At 37.5% G+C, this 19,330-nt stretch overlaps 1 protein-coding gene across 2 annotated transcripts in view; it reads right to left on the bottom strand.

The window, feature by feature from the left end:
• The window catches only part of SMYD3 (SET and MYND domain containing 3), a 419,807-nt gene that overhangs the window by 79,224 nt on the left and 321,253 nt on the right, over positions 1-19,330 (bottom strand). For both annotated transcript variants that reach the window (XM_037392671.1, XM_037392672.1), the window contains 2 exons: positions 6,952-7,019; positions 4,277-4,379 (listed from right to left, as the gene is read on the bottom strand). In XM_037392671.1, the coding sequence (XP_037248568.1) occupies positions 4,277-4,379; positions 6,952-7,019 (171 nt within the window). The remainder of the gene's footprint in view (positions 1-4,276; positions 4,380-6,951; positions 7,020-19,330) is intronic.

Genomic DNA, 19,330 nt, shown 5'->3' with positions numbered 1-19,330 from the left:
TTGTAATCTTTAAAATTCTTTTTTCCAAAGAAGAAAGTGCAAGAAAACGTAATCTTTGTATACTGTCAAAGTAACATCACCTAAAATTACAAAAGCTGTGATAGTCAGCACTACAACTAACATTATCTTGAAGAACAAAACGGTGTTATAATTAGTTTTGAGCTGCTGGAAGCAAGTGTCAGAAAGCCCTGTAGTCTTTTAAGTATGGACATATAGAATAAAATCCCCACAAAAATCTATTATTTCTTTCTTCCCGCTATTAGACTCATTTATGCTCAAAAACCTGGTACAGAGTAGAGTATACAGACTGTTAGGAGACCCTTCCTAGCCGCCTCGACCCCCAGACTATGGATAGAGATCAACAGTTGCTCCCCAGCCTTGTCCTACTTTCACTTCTTTTGTCCTCTCCTCTGTTCCCTATCTGTTGTGTTCCCTTTATGCCAGTTGCAGGACAGAAAACAGTTTTAGAGGTGACCATTTCCAGCTGATCAAGCACTGCAGTTTGGGGTATTAGCACTGACCCTTACTGCCCTATATGAATTGTAAGAAAGTTAGAGCAAGGATGGCTAAGGAAAAAAAAAAAAAAAAAAAGGCTTCCAAGCTTGAAGGAAGTTTCCTATCAAAGCCAAATTTTTACTTTAAAAAGTCTACATCTAATGAGGATTATAAATGTCATTTCAACAGACAGATAAGTTACATAATTATTGAAATGAAGGCTGTTATTTTTAACATCAGCTAAAGCATTCACTGGCAAAAGCCAATGGGAACGTAGTGTGTGTTTGTTTAAAATGGTAGCTCTGTCCTCAAAGAGCATGCATTTCCATAGAAACACATTAGAATAAAACCCAAATAATATACCTAAAGATAAATCTGAACTTTTGTTTTAAAAAAAAAAAAAAAAAAAAAAGACCAGACACTTCTCCATTTTGCCAACTCTATTTTCCTATGATTCTTGCAATACACTCTGTTTTCTTAAAGCTTCAACTTGGGAAACCATACTCAATGTCTAAAAACCAGTAACATCCATGACTCATGACTTCTTAGTGCTTCAGGACTGGCAACGCTGTCTTTGCCACAAAAAAGGTCTAGCTGGCTAGAATTCTTGCATATGATTTCAGAATTGATTAGTTTTCCAAATATACAGCTCCATCAAATGTAGCACTTTCATTCTATAAGGACTCAGGCAAACATTTCCTGGCTCAGGAATCCTAATTTTCTACCGACTGAGATACATTTTGGCCTTAGGATTTGAACAAATTTCAAAGCCCAAACCAAAATTCAATTAAAAACCACTAAATGCCACAGGACTTCCTGTCAAAAACATGCAAAGCCAACAAAATATGCCTAGACATGAGACTAAAACTGAACTGAAAACTTCCACCAGGACATAAACCCGTTCTGAGGTTCTCATAACCTTGCATGCTTTTTATCACTGCCTTGATAAATATAATTACTATGTACAGCATGAGCACTCTAAAGTGTATTCCTGACTCAACCTGCATCACACTGCAGCAGCTAGGTTCCAGTGTACTGGGGTCTCCCTCTTTATATAATTGCCAGAAGACCACAATGGTCAGTCACCTCAGCTCCCTGCGTCTGTTTTCCCTGTTAATATAGATGGTCAACAACTCCTTCACGTCAGTCAACTGTTGCAGCATTCTCTGATAGAAAGCACTACAAACGTGAAAAAATATTTTTGCTTCTAACTGGCCTAGTGAACACATCATATTGCAGTGGCTGAAACTTTCCTGGCAAGGGTCCCGAAGCCCTATCAAGTTTGTTCCTGTATGGATAGTAAAGCCATAGTCCTCTTCTACTAATCTGAGCTTGTCTTGCTGCTTAGCTTCTAATTTCTAATAAATCTTAGTGCTTATTTACTTTCTATTATTACATAGGGGATCTCATCATGTCTTTTTCTAGTGTAAGTTTGAACAGGATAAGGCAAATTTTCTACTGCTTATAATTATTTAAGTTTTCTTCTTGCCTCATGACTTGAAACCGTTCATTTTACCACCTCAGAGCATTCAATATATTCAGAAAACCCACTCGCATTCCTAACATGTTTTTTCTGTCCCGTTAGCTCAGATTAGTAATGTAAGTAAAAACTAAGCTCGTAAAAGGTAACGTGGTTACATGTATGTAGGTGTGTAAAATCAGTACATGGCTATAAAGAAAACGAAGCTCACCTTGCTGCAGTAAGGCAGTGTGGAAAGAAGTTGTACCAAAGCTACGGTACAGAAGACAAAATGAAAAGCAGTAGCAGTTATATAAGAGGAAAAGTAATTGGGTGTAGAAAATAATATTAAATTTCCGACTTGTACGTACCTTCATAATAATGTTCTTTTCCGTTCTCCTCCCATAACATCTAATCTAATACTCAGTTTGTATCATTACTTTCTCACTTACAACCATTTTTTTCCTTAGATACCCCTAACTCAAAGAAGTTCGTATGTTAGACTGAGACTTTTATTTCCAGGTAAGGCAACAGGGCATCAGCTTTAACACAGTGCATACATTTTTGTGTATATATATGTGTGTGTATGTATAAAAAATCTTACTTGTTCCTTAGTGCAAGTTTTCCTTTCAGTACCAAAACCAGAAGCACTCATTGCAACAAACACACCAGAACCTAAAGCTCTTTGGAAAATTCTGACTTTATTTTACTGCCTCATTGGAGGCAAAGTTTTTTATAAAACATAATCTGCCCACATAAGGTGAAGTCCTTTTAAAGCCTATATTCACAAAAATGCCAAAGTCATTGCAAAGAAACTTGTCCTATTTGCCCGGCTTTATAATTTATATTTACTTCCTGCTTGCCTTACAAGTGACTCATAGCTTACACCAGATCTGTTTCACCACTGATTTGAACCTAGAGACTTCTGTGGGTTACAGACTGCTAACCCTACCTACGTCTAAACTCTGGGTCATATTTTCCCAACCACAGCACAGTCTGCATGGTGGTCACACCTGCAAGGGAATTCACCGCTCGCTCCAGAGCCACCCAGACCACCTGAGCAACCCTCCCACCCTGTAAACGCTGCTGGTTAAACAGAATTGCTTTATGAGATTTACCTAAAAACATATAACTACGTACACAAAAATCAGATAGCTTCAGAATTTAGAACTCTAATTATTAAGCCAAATGCATCCTGGGAAGACATTAAAATCTACTGTGTTTTTAAATAAAAAATACATCTTGGTGAATTCAGAAGCCTAGAGGAAAGTTATTGGCATGGGGGTTAAATGGAAGAAAGGTGCCTATAATTCGGCTTGAACAAGAATACCAGACCAAAAAATGTCACTTAATAGCTCCAGAAAAGTATAACGCATCCTCAAAGATTTCTCTTGACAAAAAGGTCAGTATGCAAAAGTATTTCTGTGGTTCTCTACAATATTTTGCCTAAAAAAATATTTTACCATTTACTTATTTTGATGGCCTACTATCTTAGAGAAATGATACATTGAAAAAGAAAACACTTCATAGGGAGGAAAAGAGATACTACTTGTAAATTAAAATACATATGCCCTGGATCTTCCCAGAGTTCGAAGCACAGGCATGAACTGTATTTATATTAGGTTACAATTTTGAAATGACGGACGGCTAGGGCTGCATAGGTCACTGGTGGATGTAAAGTTACATATATACACACATGTCTTTGCTGGCCTTACTAAGCAAATTCAATATTGTATTGCTGCAAAAGGTATTTACTTTTAAATTCTTTCCTAGCCACAAATGATTGTTTTTGAAGTAATACAAATGCTGTCATAGAAACAAAGCTGAGAATACTTTAGATCAAATCAGAAATCTCTTGAAAGGGATATTTTGAAGTCTTTTCTAGTGAAATGGACAAGAAAACAAACCTTATCTTGCTACTTTCACTGTCAATGAAAGGTTTACTACAACAGTATAGTTGCAGCCTGACAAATGCTTATTGTTGCAATGACTTAGTGAGCACTGCATTCCACCCAGAGATATTGTAAGTGTTTCCATCAGGGTAAAGACGTTCAAATACAAACAAAATGAAGTGCCTAGAGGAGGAAAGGAGGAACAAGAATTTATCAGGACTGCTAGTGATTTATGAGAAGTAATGATTATGGGGCCCAGGCAGTGTGAAGAGATGATTCTATTTATCATTTTCCCCTGATAGCTATGTGCTAGAAAGTGGCATCAATATATCATCAAAATATTAAGCTGGTGGCCCTGGAGTCTGGAATTTATTTAGGGAGATGTCATTGTTGCAGGTGTCTGTGATGGAAGGGAGGACAAGTTAATTACCTCTTCACCAATCTGGATCTCTCGGACAGAGCGAAGTAAAAGCTGGTATCCTTCAAAAACGATCACACAGTTTGGGTCACAGCTGTGGTTCAGCAAAGACATGCTGTGAGGGGTGGTAGAGGGGGAGCAAAAGAGAAAAAGAACTTTACAGAGGAGCCTCCACTGCCATTCCCCTTTAATCATTTAAAAGCAGATAACATGATCATATCTGAAGTATCAAGTAATAAAGTTATGGAACAAATAAAATCCCTGGCAAATCAGCTGCTCTTGGTTAGTGGAGGAATATTAATGCTGAGAAGATTCCTATTCATTGCTAATTGGAGGCATGCCTGGATCTCTTCACGTGTTTATGCCTCCCGTGTACCCAGGGCAGGAGGGAGGTGGTGGCCTCCCAGAGACTTTCTAAGAGGCCTGACTAGGGGTGAGGGCAAAGCAGGCAAGCGGGGAACAAGGCAACCTGGGCAGTTCAGAGCAAAAGGTTAGTACCTGGGCACTGTGTTTTATTTCTGCTGCTTCTGCTCGGCTTCAGGGCACTAACCTCACTGGTTACCCTGACCATCAGTGGAACCGCAGCTCAAAGGGACCAGCAATCAACCTGCATTTCATATCAGGCACAAAATGGATTTACTACATCCCAAAACCAAAGTACTTGGTATATAGAGATGAAAGAAGAGAGACAGCCATTGCCTCTGTTTTGCAAATATTTTGGTTCAGCCTCTGTTCTTGTGGCTTGTGACAGCTGAAGCAGCAGAGCTCACTGGGGAGCTGCTGCCACCTCCAAGGGACACAAACACTGGTGGATCTCCTAACACAGGCATGCCCTTCCCTCTTTTGGGAAGAAAACTTCAGAGCAAAATCAATATCTGCTATACACTTTTGAGTCCCATGCTTCATTAGCTGAGAAACAACTGACTTTGCCAGGCCAGCATCTGTCCCAAGCAGACGCGGGGCTGATGGTTCTTCCCCTATGGGAATGACCTATTGAAAGAACAATTCTGGCATCATCAGACTGGAAGAAGAATTTTTGGCTTATCCAGCTCCTGGCTGCCTTTAATTGCTTTCTTTGACTGCTTGATTCAGCAACTCCAAATGCCTACTGTTGTTGGCAAAATAGAGGATGTTGCTGAGGGTCAGAGCTCTGCACCAAACCACGTTTATTCATTCAGGTTTTAACTCTTAAAGGAGCTATCAACAGGGGCCTGCCTCTCTTGATACCTCTTCTGGCCTAATATAATATCTGTGGTTAATCTCCACGTGAACCCAGTAGCGTACGCTGGGAGAGAGTATCCATTTCACTTATTGTGAGATCACTGGGCATACTCCCAAAGCTGCTGGCAAGGTGATGCAGAGAAGGACTGCAGGAGTTTTATCTGTTTTAAAATATATTGGGATGCTGAAGCTATCAAGACACGCAATAACATCTAACCTCTTACTGAGACTAAACAAAGCACTTTTAATCACATTTCATCTTATGGAAACACTAGTGGGTTTGAAGACAATTTCATCAGGAAGCATATGAATTAATCTGGAAGGGCATATGCCTAGGATTTGGGAACCACAGATTTAAGTTCACAATTTTCCCAGCTCAGAGTGATTTGCTACAGCAAAACTCTTGAACTGACTTGGGAAAGAGTCTCTTGCATCCCTTGGCAGCACATTATCACAGAACATAGCCATTCTCTTTGCAGTCAGGGTCTTTTTTCAACCAGAAGAAAACATTTCAATAATAATAATGCTCCAAAATAATATTCCATTTTCCCCGAGTATGTGAAAGGATTCATTTCCATTCCACTACCAAGTGAAATGACTGTTCTGTACTTTTCATAACACCGATTCCCATGTCTTCCTAACCACCCTTCCCTCACCTGTACCACAAGGCAGGCTCTAAGACATTAAGTGTCCTTAGTCAAATCTTAAACGTGACATTATTAGAAAAAGAAGCAACAGAGACAGGCTCACTGAGGTATTGACAACATAGTTCAACCGTACATTCACAAAAAAATGAGATGGTATTATATATATATATATATAAAAATATATATATAAAATATAGACTATACATATTAATTTTACTAAACATATAGACTATACATACATTAATAATTACAGGTAATAAATCTATGAAGGCAAAACCATCCCTGGTACCTACTTCTTACCTAATACAAATAAATACTAATAAGAAATTCAAATATTAACATCCATCTTTCAAGGGGCGTAACTTTTCACCGTACTGGTTTTGTAGTTATGGAAATTTACTAATAAATGTGTTCAATCTTTCTTATTTATTTTTTTTTAAAATTACCATTTCAGAGGCTCTTGGCTGCAAAATATCTGTATTCTAAAGATGTTTCCTTATGCTAGTATGTTTCCTTATGCTAGTCCCAGTCATGTATTTTTGATGTTAGCATTTATTCTTACTTAGAAAAGACTACCACCTCCACAAAAATAAAATAAGAAGATGTATTTTATTTAAACTGTTTTGATTATGTAATTGGGACTATCAAGAATGTTTTCAACTTGATCATATTTTTTATTCTCTTGTAATTTATTTGCATTTCCTAGTTTCTTGTTTAGACATGTTACCTGCTGCTTTGATGGCCCTTACAGCTACCTAGGAAAAAAGGAAAAAAAACTTACATAGATTTTGCCTATGAATGAAACAGTGTCCACAGTACCTGGGATACAGGCCAACACCAACATCCTGCATCTCTCCATTACTGATGGTGAAACAGTTACAGGTCACCTGTAAAAACAAGGGAAAAAATCCAGGATTACCAGAATCATTTGGAAACCCCATACTCAAGTGAAAAGAAAAAACTTTCAAAATAAAATGAAGGGGCAATTGGTAATTGGATGGGAAACATTCAAGCTCAACACTGGCGCTCTTTCATTTTAGAGCAATCACATCTGGGGGACACTCTCCTGTAAAACTGCAGTCAATTAAAAGCAGAAATATTAGTATCCTGCAAAAATGTGGGGTTAAACACATGCAGAGGCCCTACTTTCCTTTCCAGAGAGTAAAAAAAAAAAAAAAAAAAGCCACCCTACACAGAGCCTGAGAAGCTCAGCCCAGAGACAACACAAACAGATGACAGTGACTGCTGAGGAGAAGAGTGGCTGTTTCCATGTGGGGACTCTGCTGATTCCAGGCTGTCCCAGCACCTTTTAATGAGTACCAGCAGAGCCCAAAAATATATCTGGGAAATTTTGAAGCAAACAGCAGCCTGGACTGTGGCAACCTGATACAGGCATAAATAAATACAAAGACTGTGCAATACCATATCTTTCACAGAATCACCGAATCACAGAATGGTCAGAGTTGGAATGGACCTCTGGAGACACACTAGTCCAAACCCCAACATTATGGGTATTTTGGTTTGCATGTAAAAGATCCAACAAAAAAGCATGTTCAAATTACCACATAAGAGAAATATAACCTTTCATTTAACCTCAAATATTCAGCTTGATAGTGTATTCCTCCCTCATACAATCATACAAAGCTAAAGTGGTTTTAGAAAATGGAAGTTGCTTGCAAGTAGCTATAACCCTACCCCAAACTACCAGACTGCAGTTTCTTGGTGTTCAACTCCCAGACAGATCAGCACTTAGTAAATAATTAGCAAGTATCATTTTCATGGGCTTAAACAAGGACCAGAACCCAGTTCCTAATGTATCTTTTAAATATCTGATTTTTTGTTTTTTAACAGCTGGTTTTGTGGGTTTTTTTTTAATATTGTTTTTTAGACAATCTGTTGGTCAGCTATCAATGAAATATTAACAAAATATTTTATGTAGAAAACCACAGCATTATACTGCATATACAAGAAAAGTCCCAGGTCTTTTCTGCATAACTTTAGATTATTAATATCATTAATCCTCATTAGAACAAAAAATGAGTTAGAGTAGGATTTGGCAGACGTGAAAATGAGATTTGAAAGTTGCAGTTTTATCCATAGAATAATTGCCCAGAACAGTAAATGCGCACCTCTATTTTAAAGAGGTACGCTGAACAATTTAATAGTATATCTTATCCTATAAATTGACAAATTGTTATTTATGAGAGCATTAGCCATAAGGTGAAAATGAAATCCTCTTTCAAAATTTCTCATAAATTCTGACAGCAAAGTTAATTTAAATAAATGTACATGCAGTAGGGCATGTGCTTTTTTAAATGGTTAGACAATACTTTGACTAGTCTATTATTTATGTAACCCATTCAAATGTTCCTGATCAATTACCAAAAGCATACATCTTAATTATTTCTTTCCTGCTGGCATTGGATATAAAGTGTCAGACAACTTCTGAGCAAAGATTAGTCCATTTAAAGTGGCAATTATCCTAGTTCTAAAAGTATTTACTTGATTTAGGTATTTATTGAGAAAATAATGCCTTCCAGGTAAAAGAGAAAGAAAGCCAGCTTATGTGGACCTTAGCTCTCTCTAACGGATTATGAAGTAGCAGAGGTCAAACATCTCTTAGAGCTAAATGAATCCTTCTTCCTTGCAAATCTCCTATTATTACCATAAAATGTTTATATTAGCAATACTGAATGTTTATTACTGTAGAGTTATAGAGACTGTTTCACCATTTCATAGTAAAGGTACGTATTCTATTATGTGAAAAGTCTTACACATAGAAGTTGCAATAGGTTTACTTTTTCCTTTTCATAAACATTCATTAGCTTTTTATACCAGGATATGTGTGAGGAAAAACGAGATGAATAGATGCTCTGGGACTCAGACATCAAGAACTTCTTTCAAGAATAGTTTGCCATAAGGCACTTTTTAACCTCTCTATTTTAGATATTTTCATAGTATGCAGTTGCATCTCAATATCCCAGAGAGGTAGTGAAATACCATCTATTCCTATTTATTATTTGCATTTTCAAATTTGAGACTAGGAATCAAAAAAGGTATTTAAGTACATAAACACAAGCAGAAATCTAACTGGTCCCAGGAATTTTGAGCTGCATGATTTTGCACACAATCCATAGGCACAAGAAGTTTCAGGTGCTCTGAAGTTTGATTAACCACCCAGGCAACAATCTTTTCCCCCTTTTAAACTCAGGTACAAATAAAGTAAAATAAAATAAAAGCTATACACATTTAAAGTGTTACATTTTTAAATATCCGGGGAGGGGGGGGGGACACGGACAGCTGGTTTTGTGTTAGGGGTTTTTTGCTTTTTGGGTTTTTTTTTTGTTTGTGGTTTTCTTTTTTTTTGTAATTATAATTATTTTTTCCTGTTCTCAGCAAGTGCAGAGAGACAAATTGAGATGGTCATGGTGGGAGGCAGATCTCATCGTTTACAGTGTGAGAAATGTATATAATGTCAGTCCTTCACAGACAGTTAGCAGCTGGTAACAGGAATCAAATATAAAATCTTCATAGTCTGTCAACTGATGATGGGGTTGGTTTTTTTGTTCTCTAAAATTCTGTTGAATCTCATCTACAATTTTCTTTACATTAACTTTTAAGAGGTTTTAAATCTCAAAGTTAAAGATCAGTCCTACCAAGGGGAGTTTCCAATCCAAAAATGCACCACCAGAGGTGACGTAGCTGACACCTCCATAGAAACAAAAGGAAGAAGGCATTTCTTTTACAGAACACCTGAAGAAAAATCTGTTCTCCTAGCTCCCCAGATTCACAGACGTAGCTCAAATAACAGCTAAATCTGGAGTACGTAACACGGCTGCAGGTAAGCTGCTTGTTCCTAAAGCAATTGTTTAGAGATCAAAACCTACTGGGACTGGAAGTTAACTAACTCCATTTCTAGGGGAAAAAAACCCAAAGCAAAACAAACAACATCTTTCTCATGCATCACAGTATTTCATTCAGGTTTCATGGTCACCTTTCATTGTCTTTTTTTCTGCCTTAACTGAGCCACCTTATTCCTTACACTACAATCAGGTTCTGATTCTGTGTGATCCCAGGTTTTAAAATAAGAACAAACAATTCTCAGCAATCTGGCACTGCATGAAATGTGTTCTTCTTTACAAAGGCATGGCCCTTGTCATCTTAACTCCTGCTGAATCATTTATCTCAGTTATTTAATTTGTGCTGTTGTTCAACTTGTCCCTTTTGATTCCTCTAAAAATTCCTCTCTATCCAGCTATGCAGCACCAAAACTGCATATCCCCATACGGAGACAGAGCAGAGTACTCACACAGTTTGTTATGCCCACAAATAAGGAAAAATGTCCACGTATGTCGGAACTTCAAAGTTGTGGAGATGAATTCTTTGCCATTTCCAAAATTTCTGAAATAATACCTCTCCCAGCATGAGATCCAAAGGAAAATTCTCAGGGGAAAGTCACAGACTTTTCAACCTCTGTGATGCAAAACTTCCTTAGGAGTATCCGAGAGTTCTCAAGGCTTGTCATCATAGCCTGACTGCCCATACAGTTCACTAACAATTTAAACAATCAATTCTCAGTCTTTGAGTTGGCTCCAGGGCAATAAATCCTGCAAACTTATTTAAAAGGAATTGCGATTTCAAAAAACAAACAATATTTTATAAACTGATTGACTTAAGCAAAAAGATTTGCTCTTTTGAGAGACTGCACATGCTTTAAAGAGGTATCTTGGACCCAGTAAGGTAACCCACGTAGAAGACATAACCTTTCTTGGACTGGTAAACACACAGAGAATAAACCACCTTTACGGACTGACCAGTATCAGCAAACAAAAATTACTGCAATCTGTTAAATCTCTGAGTGACATACAAAAACTCTGCGAATTTACCCCATGAAGAGGTCTCTGTTCTCAAGACGTTTGGAACTACTGTCTGAGCAATCTCTGTGCCAGACCCAACAGTCTGGCCGTGAAGATTTATTTTGGTGTTTGCATTTGACAAGGTATGAAGGCTTCAGTTTGGCAACATACCGGTGAAATTACTTTCAGTTCGGACGTTATTCATATTGCTTTATACCATGGATTTGCATTTGGGTTAAATAAAGCAGCCTCATACTTGATAGCAGGATATTCCAGATTTGCAATTTTGGACACTAAGACAATGAAAAATATCAACAGGGAGTAAGAGAAAGAAAACAAATAATTATTAGCTAGCATTTGCTGCACAAATCAAATTACGAACACCAGAACTAATAATCAATCATTCCAGCTTCATGTGTTCCTGTATTATAATATTATATTATAACATTATAATATAATAATAATAATAACAATTTAAAATTATAATTACTATATAATAATTGATCATTGTGTCTTCACGTGTTACTGCAACACAGTGAGGCAGCTCTTATAGCATGTAAGAAACCCTCACCAGAAGGACTACCAAAGGGAATGTTGCACTGATAGGGTCAATATAATTTTCAGCTTTGATATACAATGACTCCAGCCACCTCTGTAAATGGTGTGACACAGCTGGTTTGTTCCAACCCACCACCAGGAAGAAATCCATAACTAACACTTTTTTCCCTAATTTATGAACCCAATGTAATGTAAATTAAAGATATAAAAAAACCCTTCACAGATCATTAAGTTTCTCATTCACACCAAAGCTGCCTAGGTATTCCTGGTCATTGGCGAATATTTAACAAAAGATGCTGTAACCAGTTCTCGGGCTTCTCGAGAGACCCAAACACTATCCAGGAGGAGGGGATGGACAGTAGATGCTGTGTGAGGCACACACTAATTCAAGTGCCCCAAACATACCCCGGAGACCCTCCAGCACCACTACATCCCCCTGTAGCTCTGCACCGACAGCTCCTTCCCCCTTGAGGATGAACAGATAGCGGGCACAGATGGTTGATAGATCTCAAAGCTGCTAACGACTTCATTTGGCACACAGAGTGCTAGAGCAACAGTGCTAAACTATAAACGCACAGTATGCCGCGGCGGTGACAGACCTGTCAAGCCCCTGTTTCGAGTGTATTTCACTCAGCTGCTCGTGGCCACAGCCCAGAACACCCAGGTTTCACAGGCAGAGCTTCCTGCTCTGCAACCCCAGCTCCATCCACTGGACAGGGTATTGGAGAGGGAGAGGGGAGGCGGGTCGAGGTGGGAAGGCATCTGCTACCAGAATGCTGTGCTGAAAGGAGCCCTGTTACAAGGTGTATTTGCAAACTAGACCTTTGTGGCTTATACAGACAGTTGCATGTCTTACTAAATAGGAACTGAATCCAATTCTACATTGCATTGTACTCAGGACTTACCTACCAGATTCCATGGCAGCCACAAGAACCAAAACTAGATGAAAGAGGCATCAGAAGGATCAAAATAAACCGAGAAAAAAAAAAAAAAAATGATTCTTAGGTGTCTTGTTCCAGACAAAAATCAAAACATATGAGAACGTCTTTGGGAAAGCTTTATCTTGCTTACATTTTTTCAGTTTGAGGAAAGGGGACAAGTACTTAACTGTGATACTTGTTCAGAAGCCAAATATTGCTGCAATACCATGAAATTTGGAGAAGTTACATTTATTTCACACCATGACTGAATTTGCAAATATTTCATTTTACGTCAAGAAAAATTCATCCTATGAATCTCTTGTGCCAAAATATGAATGTTTTGGCTGAATTAGACTACCATGACTTCAGAGATAGTTACAGGGGAGATGTGTTTTTCCAACTCTTTTCTTAGTTCTTCATCTTATGTCTTTGGAGATCTTTCTTCACATCAGCTATCAATATTTCAGGCCTTTTTTGCTGTCCTAGCACATAAAAGTTTCTGATGAGGGTGCAAAACACAGGTATCCCTTGCAAAGGGCTGTCACCACCTACAAGGCAATAGACCAGAAATTTGGCCTGACATTAACAGATGATTTAATGCAAGTGTGCTTCAGGCATCCCTTTTTAGTACTCAGCTAAGTGGTGTAATTTTGATTGGAATGGAATGAAAATAGGTCATGGCAAATTACCTCCTCTCTTCTTAACCCCACACATACTTCTCCAATCTTTTAAATAAAAATATTTAGCTATGAAGCTAAATATTTTTGATTACTAAGAATTTCAAAGCCATCATTACTAGGATTAATGTTATGATTGCTATGGGCACTTTTTTTTTTTTTTTTTTTTTTTTTACGTGTGTGCAAGATGTAGTTATAAACCTAAGACTTGAGAAGGTAAATCTGAAACATGCAAAAATACCGCACTCGTCGGGTAAAATGAAGTATCTTGAAGTTTTGTGGAACCCCCATTAAAAGTTTCGTGCAACCTGTCCTAACCTTTTCACAAATTTCTCCTCTGACACCAGTCAGTAATTCTCATGCTCCCTTTAGCGAAACTCTAGCTTTTTACCCAGCCCTGCAAATGTTATTATTATTCCTGCTTTTTGGAACAGAACTGAAATGCATCTATTTCTGGAGCAGAACTGGAGAGAGGGAACTGCAAAGCCACTAATGGATCGTATTACCACACGCTTGCAGCGTTTGGCATTATTAATTGCAGTGGAGTAGAGGCATGACATCCTTCTCTTCATCCTCATTTTCCTACTGGTAAATCCACTCCTGTGAAATGGGGCAGAGTTATTAACTTGATTTCAACAGCCACTGCATGTCTGCCTGTTGAAAACAAACTGCCCATTTATTTGAATGAGATCAAACTTCCTGGGCATCCCAGAGTGGTTAACTGATTTGTATTTGTCTTGCCTATTTTGTTACAGGTAGCTGTCTATCTGCTTTGTAATGGTATCTTGAAAAAATACATGCTGGACAATAAGAAAAATTAGGTTGAGATTGAGCTATGAGTGTTAATTACATAGGCAAAAGCAAAACATTAATGAAATAATCTTGTATAACTTCAACTAATAATACAGGTGGAATAAATTACTGTCTGTCATCTGCTTCCATTACCCAGATGATTTCCTTTTGCCAGGCTCATAACTGCTAGGCAGCCTAAGCTGGGTGAGATGAAACCTAGCCTAAATGTTTCAGGGCTTGCCATCTTTATTCTCACTGATGCAATGTAATTGTTGTTCCTTCTGGAGGTGCTTGTTGAGCTAGACTTTCATGTATATTTAGCTCTGGAAGTTCATTGACCATCAAGACTTCGGATTTGGACTGTTGGGCTTAGTGGATTTTTGCCTCTCTTTCCAGTTCTTTTTTTTTCATTCTTTAACTAGTGCCCCACATTATCTTTTCTACTTGGGGGGGGAAGTGGGAGGAAGATAAAAATCTGGGGATTTCATACCACTTCTTTAAAATTGTTTCCAGGAAATTTTTGCAATCACAAAAGCTGAGAAAAAAATTTCAAGAAGAGTAGAAAAAAATGAAACATCTCTTCCAAAATGCGATGGCATAAAATGAGTATTTTTAAATCCTAAAAACTTAAACAAATATTAAAAAAAGGTTTGATTTTGAAAATTATTCTGAAAAGGACAAAACGTGGCAAGCATTTTTGGAGAAAAACCCCACATTTTTTCTAATAATTTTTTCATAAGTATCATGAGGTTTTTGAACCAGCTCTAGTGTCAAACTAGTGTTTGCTATAGCACTCGATGTTTCTTTTTGCGGTAACAATCTGACAATTTAGTCAGATTCCATTTCCTTCCCCGGACCAAATAGAACAGTATTAAATTTAAGGTAAAGATGGGATGTGATACATAGGACAAATTAAAGCTAAAGTAATAATTATAAGGCCTGTGTAACTCAACTACTCAGCATTCAAGGAGTTCTTGGATTTCTATAGGATGTGTGCATTCTTAGTATCTCTGAAAAATCAGCTCCCCAAGGATTTCTAGCTAGCATGGGTTTTTTTCTGCATCTCCATTTTGGGGGTTATTTCAAACATCGCTCTAATCAGGAAACAGTTGAAATAATTTAATTTTCAGAATTCCATAACACTGGACGTGTTTAGTCTCAACACAGTACATACGCTTCTAGTTACTGTGAGGCATAGCTTTCATGCTGATGCCACTCATTCCCTCATTCCCATGATGCTCGTCTGACATTCTTGGACAATCCAATTTGATGATAAACCACAGTCAGTCAATGAGTTCTAACAATACCAAAGACAATTGCTAGCACTGTGCCCTATATTTGACCATATTGGGAAGTGAGAAGCAGTTAAGTCAGAAAAAAAAATAAAAAAAAAATCCTGCTCTACTCCTTCGGACCCACAGGGTACATTTGGCACCCAGGACCTAAACCAGAGCACCTCAGAGCTGCATCTCCCATTGATAGGCCAGGGTGGGGGATTCTGCTTGAAGAGGCTCTGGATGCTACAGCCTGCTCCATTCAGGAATGCCTGGAGAGCTGGTACAGAGGAAAAGGAACCTCCCTTTCACATTCTGTTTGGATTCCTTTGTGACTTTTGAAAGTACTAGTAGAAAATAACTGATTATTTTCCCCAAGAGAAGGAACCATAGGCATATTTTGGGTGGGTACATGGGAACAAGGCTTACGGCAACCACAAAGTCTGTACCCCAGAAACTAGCAGAGAGAAAGTCACCATCCCATCCATCAGCATTCCTTAGCAGAAATGACATTACTTCAACAGAATAGATAATAACTCCCAGTATATTTTTCCACCTACAATGCAATAGAGTATTTTTCCTTTGAAATAGCATTTTTCTTTATTGTGCCAGATCAGTATTAGCCATTATACAGATTTTCTGTATTGTTACTAGACGCTATTACTAGTTAGGTAAAAAACCACACCACCTGAAGGCAGCATTAAGCTATACTTTCATTTGAGTAAGAGGCACAGAACAAAGGAAATATAATTATTTACTCCAGAATAAGCTCATAAATTAAGCTCAAACAGAGAATTGCTAGTCAATGTGACATCAAACAATGAGCTGATAAAACAACTGCAAAATAGCTACGTAACAAGTAGATTCTATTAGCACAGCTAGAATCATAGCTTGCAGAAAAAGTCAGGAAAAAGCCAAACTTCTATGTATGCTTCCCACTTAATGAACTCTCTTACAGTATACAGACTGTAAATTGGTGAGAAAATGGTCAAATAATTGCATTATTTGATCTTTCACTTATAAAGAAAAAAAATATTATTTTGAGAAGTCTGTACCAGATCTCTTGGAACAAAGAAAAAAAGGAAGGTTAGACAAACACTATGTTGAGCTCACAGTTCAAATGCTTGTACATAGCTAACTAAAGTTCACAGACCTGTATGTAATTGCTGTCTACAGGAAATACTTGCATTAGCAAAAGAATTTTCTCCTCACTCCTTCACCTTTGCCCTTCCACAAACTCACCAGCAAAGAAACCTCCTAAAAGCATTTCCGTGATGAACAGGATGCCCCCTACTTCTATGACATGAACTAAATCTAACAGCCAGGAACAGAATCTGTCAGCTTCTCAGAAACATGATTTCAGCCAGTATTAATTGATAAAGTACATACTTTTATACAAATAAGCTTGGAACAAAATCATCTACTCCTTGTTCATTTGTCCTTGTTCAGATTTCACGTGTTTTTTTGAAGCTTGTAACACAAGTAAGAGCACAATATTTGCACTTGTAAATTGACAGCGACTCCAGTGGCACCAGATGAGTTACACAAAACAACAATGTTAGAAAAAAGTTCACAAGCTGAACTAGAATTAAAATTTCTGTAAGTACTGAAATTGGGTGATGTAACTCCATGTGGTTAAAATTCTGTACATTTCAAACAAAATAAATCATTGTCATTAAACATCTGTGAACTTTGGTGGCTCAGTTCTTAATGTAAGCTCTCCACCATAAATGTCTCGAGCTCATATTAAATATTAAAATAAAGAGATAGAAGGTTTTTTTTTAAAAATGGACAGTACATGTGATATCATTAAATAGCCTGACTAGCCAGACTTGAAAGCTGAGGAAACATTTTAAAAAATAACATGCAATTTTATTTCACTTATTCTTTTTTTCTTTAGCTTGAGTTAGCTTGAAAGGCACTGAAACAGCATTTATCAAAAACATCTATGTTTCCCCAGCATTCAAATGATATACTGCCATTTACAAAGTGACTGCTGTAACCACGTATTATTTCATGTGAAAATGACACTTCTGCCTACCAACAAGTATCAAAATTTCTTTATAGGAAAAGTTTTATCATCTTCCCCCATATATGCAAGCCCAGGAAAATAAATACCAGTAGCATACCTTGGAAAGCTGTTGCCTACCAATATGCTTTGATTTCATTTTATCTTAGAGTTTTTAAGTCAATTCAATTGCTTTCATAACCCAGATTCATGATTTCAGGAACTTTAAGAACAAACATGATCTCTATATTTCAAAGTCTCAACATTTGCTACAGTTTGAGACAATTACAATGGTGGTGTGTTATACATTTCAAGCAAGAAAGATGGCTGAGATGGCTGTGCCAGCTTTACAAAACTAATTACAGATTTGCAGAATACCTCTCTGATTCACAACGCTCTCCTAGTGCTTCACCCTATTTTTTTTCTGATATGCAGATTCACTCTCAGCAAATCACAGAACCACAGAACAGTTGGGGCTGGAAGGGACCTCTGGAAATCATCTAGCCTGACCCCCTGCTAAAGCAGGCTCACCTCCAGCAGGCTGCACAGAGTCGTGCCCGGGCAGGTTTTTTTATCTACAGTTCTCATACTCCTTACTTCAGGGGTTTTGGGGAGTTTTTTTTTTGGGGGGGGGGTTGTGGGGTTTTTTTTCCATTTTCTGCCAGCCAGATCTTTATATATACCCAAGACAAGCAAACCAGCTAGATAAACAGTGATTTCAGCAAGCAACCAGGAGTAGCTGGTGTTGCTCTTACACCTGACAAAACCCAGGGTGGCAGGAAAGAACACACTAATTTTTGGTCGCACTAGTGGATCCTGGCAAATTTCTCACTTCCACCTCCGATGGCAAGTTTATACCTTGAAACTCTCTTAAAAACACCACAAAACTACAGAAAGTGCAAAACTGGATCAGAAATATGAATCACAAGGCATGAGGTTATTAAAATCTACTGTTGCATTTCTCCTCATAATCTGCATTTTGACACTGACTCTGCTCCTTATGTTTATACTGGTTTTACCCAAGCATAATGCCAAACACCTACATGCTAAAATGCATTCTTCCTTGACGAGTTAAAATTCAATACTCTGCCTATGATTATTTAAGAGCATATTTGCCTTTCATCTAGGACTAGTGTCTCATCTGATTTGACTGCCTATGAAAATGTTACCTTTAAAACGTTATATTTCCATGAACAGAATGAGGCAAATCTATAAAGTAATGCCTAAAACCAAGACATTTCACCCTAAGGATCCATTCATACACTCATACAGTAAGAATTTAAAACAAAAATTAGAAAATTGCACTAGGTAAAGTTTCACTGTTAGCTCTTGTTATGAGAGCCATGGGAGAACAAACAAAGTAAATTCATGCCTTTTTTTCACCAACAAACGTGGAAATAGTTCTCTTTTTTACATGTTATAACAGGAAAGAGCAATTTGTTCCATTAAATCCTGTTTAAGTTACAATTAAAATGTACTTTTAAAGTATTTTACATGCTGTGCTACTGTTGGCCATTCATCTCAAATATAAATCATCTGTGTGAAATTATGAAATTGTAACCTTTAGGTCATCCATCTACTTAAATCTAAATATTAAGCTTTCAAATACCAAATGCTTCCACCATTTTTTTGGATTTTTTTTTTTTGTTTTGGCTTGGGTTTTGTTGTTTTTGGGTTTTTTTGTATATATATATTCAGCTCAGCCTAATGAAAATGCAAAACATTTTGAAAGTTTGAATCATGCTCTAGCCTTTGGGACCAGCCTTTTCAGACTGAGTCCAAGTGTCTTCCCATAGACAGTCAGTAACATCACCTCCTCAGTGAAGCTCAGACAGGTGCCCCTCTTCATCAGCAAGGCTCCTCCTAGCCATGAATGACGTGCCTATTTCTCTTAAACTTCATTGCTATTACTTTTTTGACATTTTATATTCACTGTGATAGCACTACATTGAACAGTCCATTGAGCAATTACCACTTGAAGGACCATTTAAATCAATCATTCAGTTTATGTAAGATATTAAAAACAAGTATGTGAAAATTATCACTTAGGACAAAATTTAGACTTCTAGATCTGTTTCTCCAGGCTACATTGCCAGCCCTACAGTTAATCATC

This window comes from Falco rusticolus, chromosome 6 (assembly GCF_015220075.1).
Source record: "Falco rusticolus isolate bFalRus1 chromosome 6, bFalRus1.pri, whole genome shotgun sequence".
Lineage (NCBI taxonomy): Eukaryota > Metazoa > Chordata > Aves > Falconiformes > Falconidae > Falco > Falco rusticolus.
The sequence above is the reverse complement of the archived record's forward strand: the minus strand, read 5'-3'. Positions and strand labels throughout refer to the sequence as shown.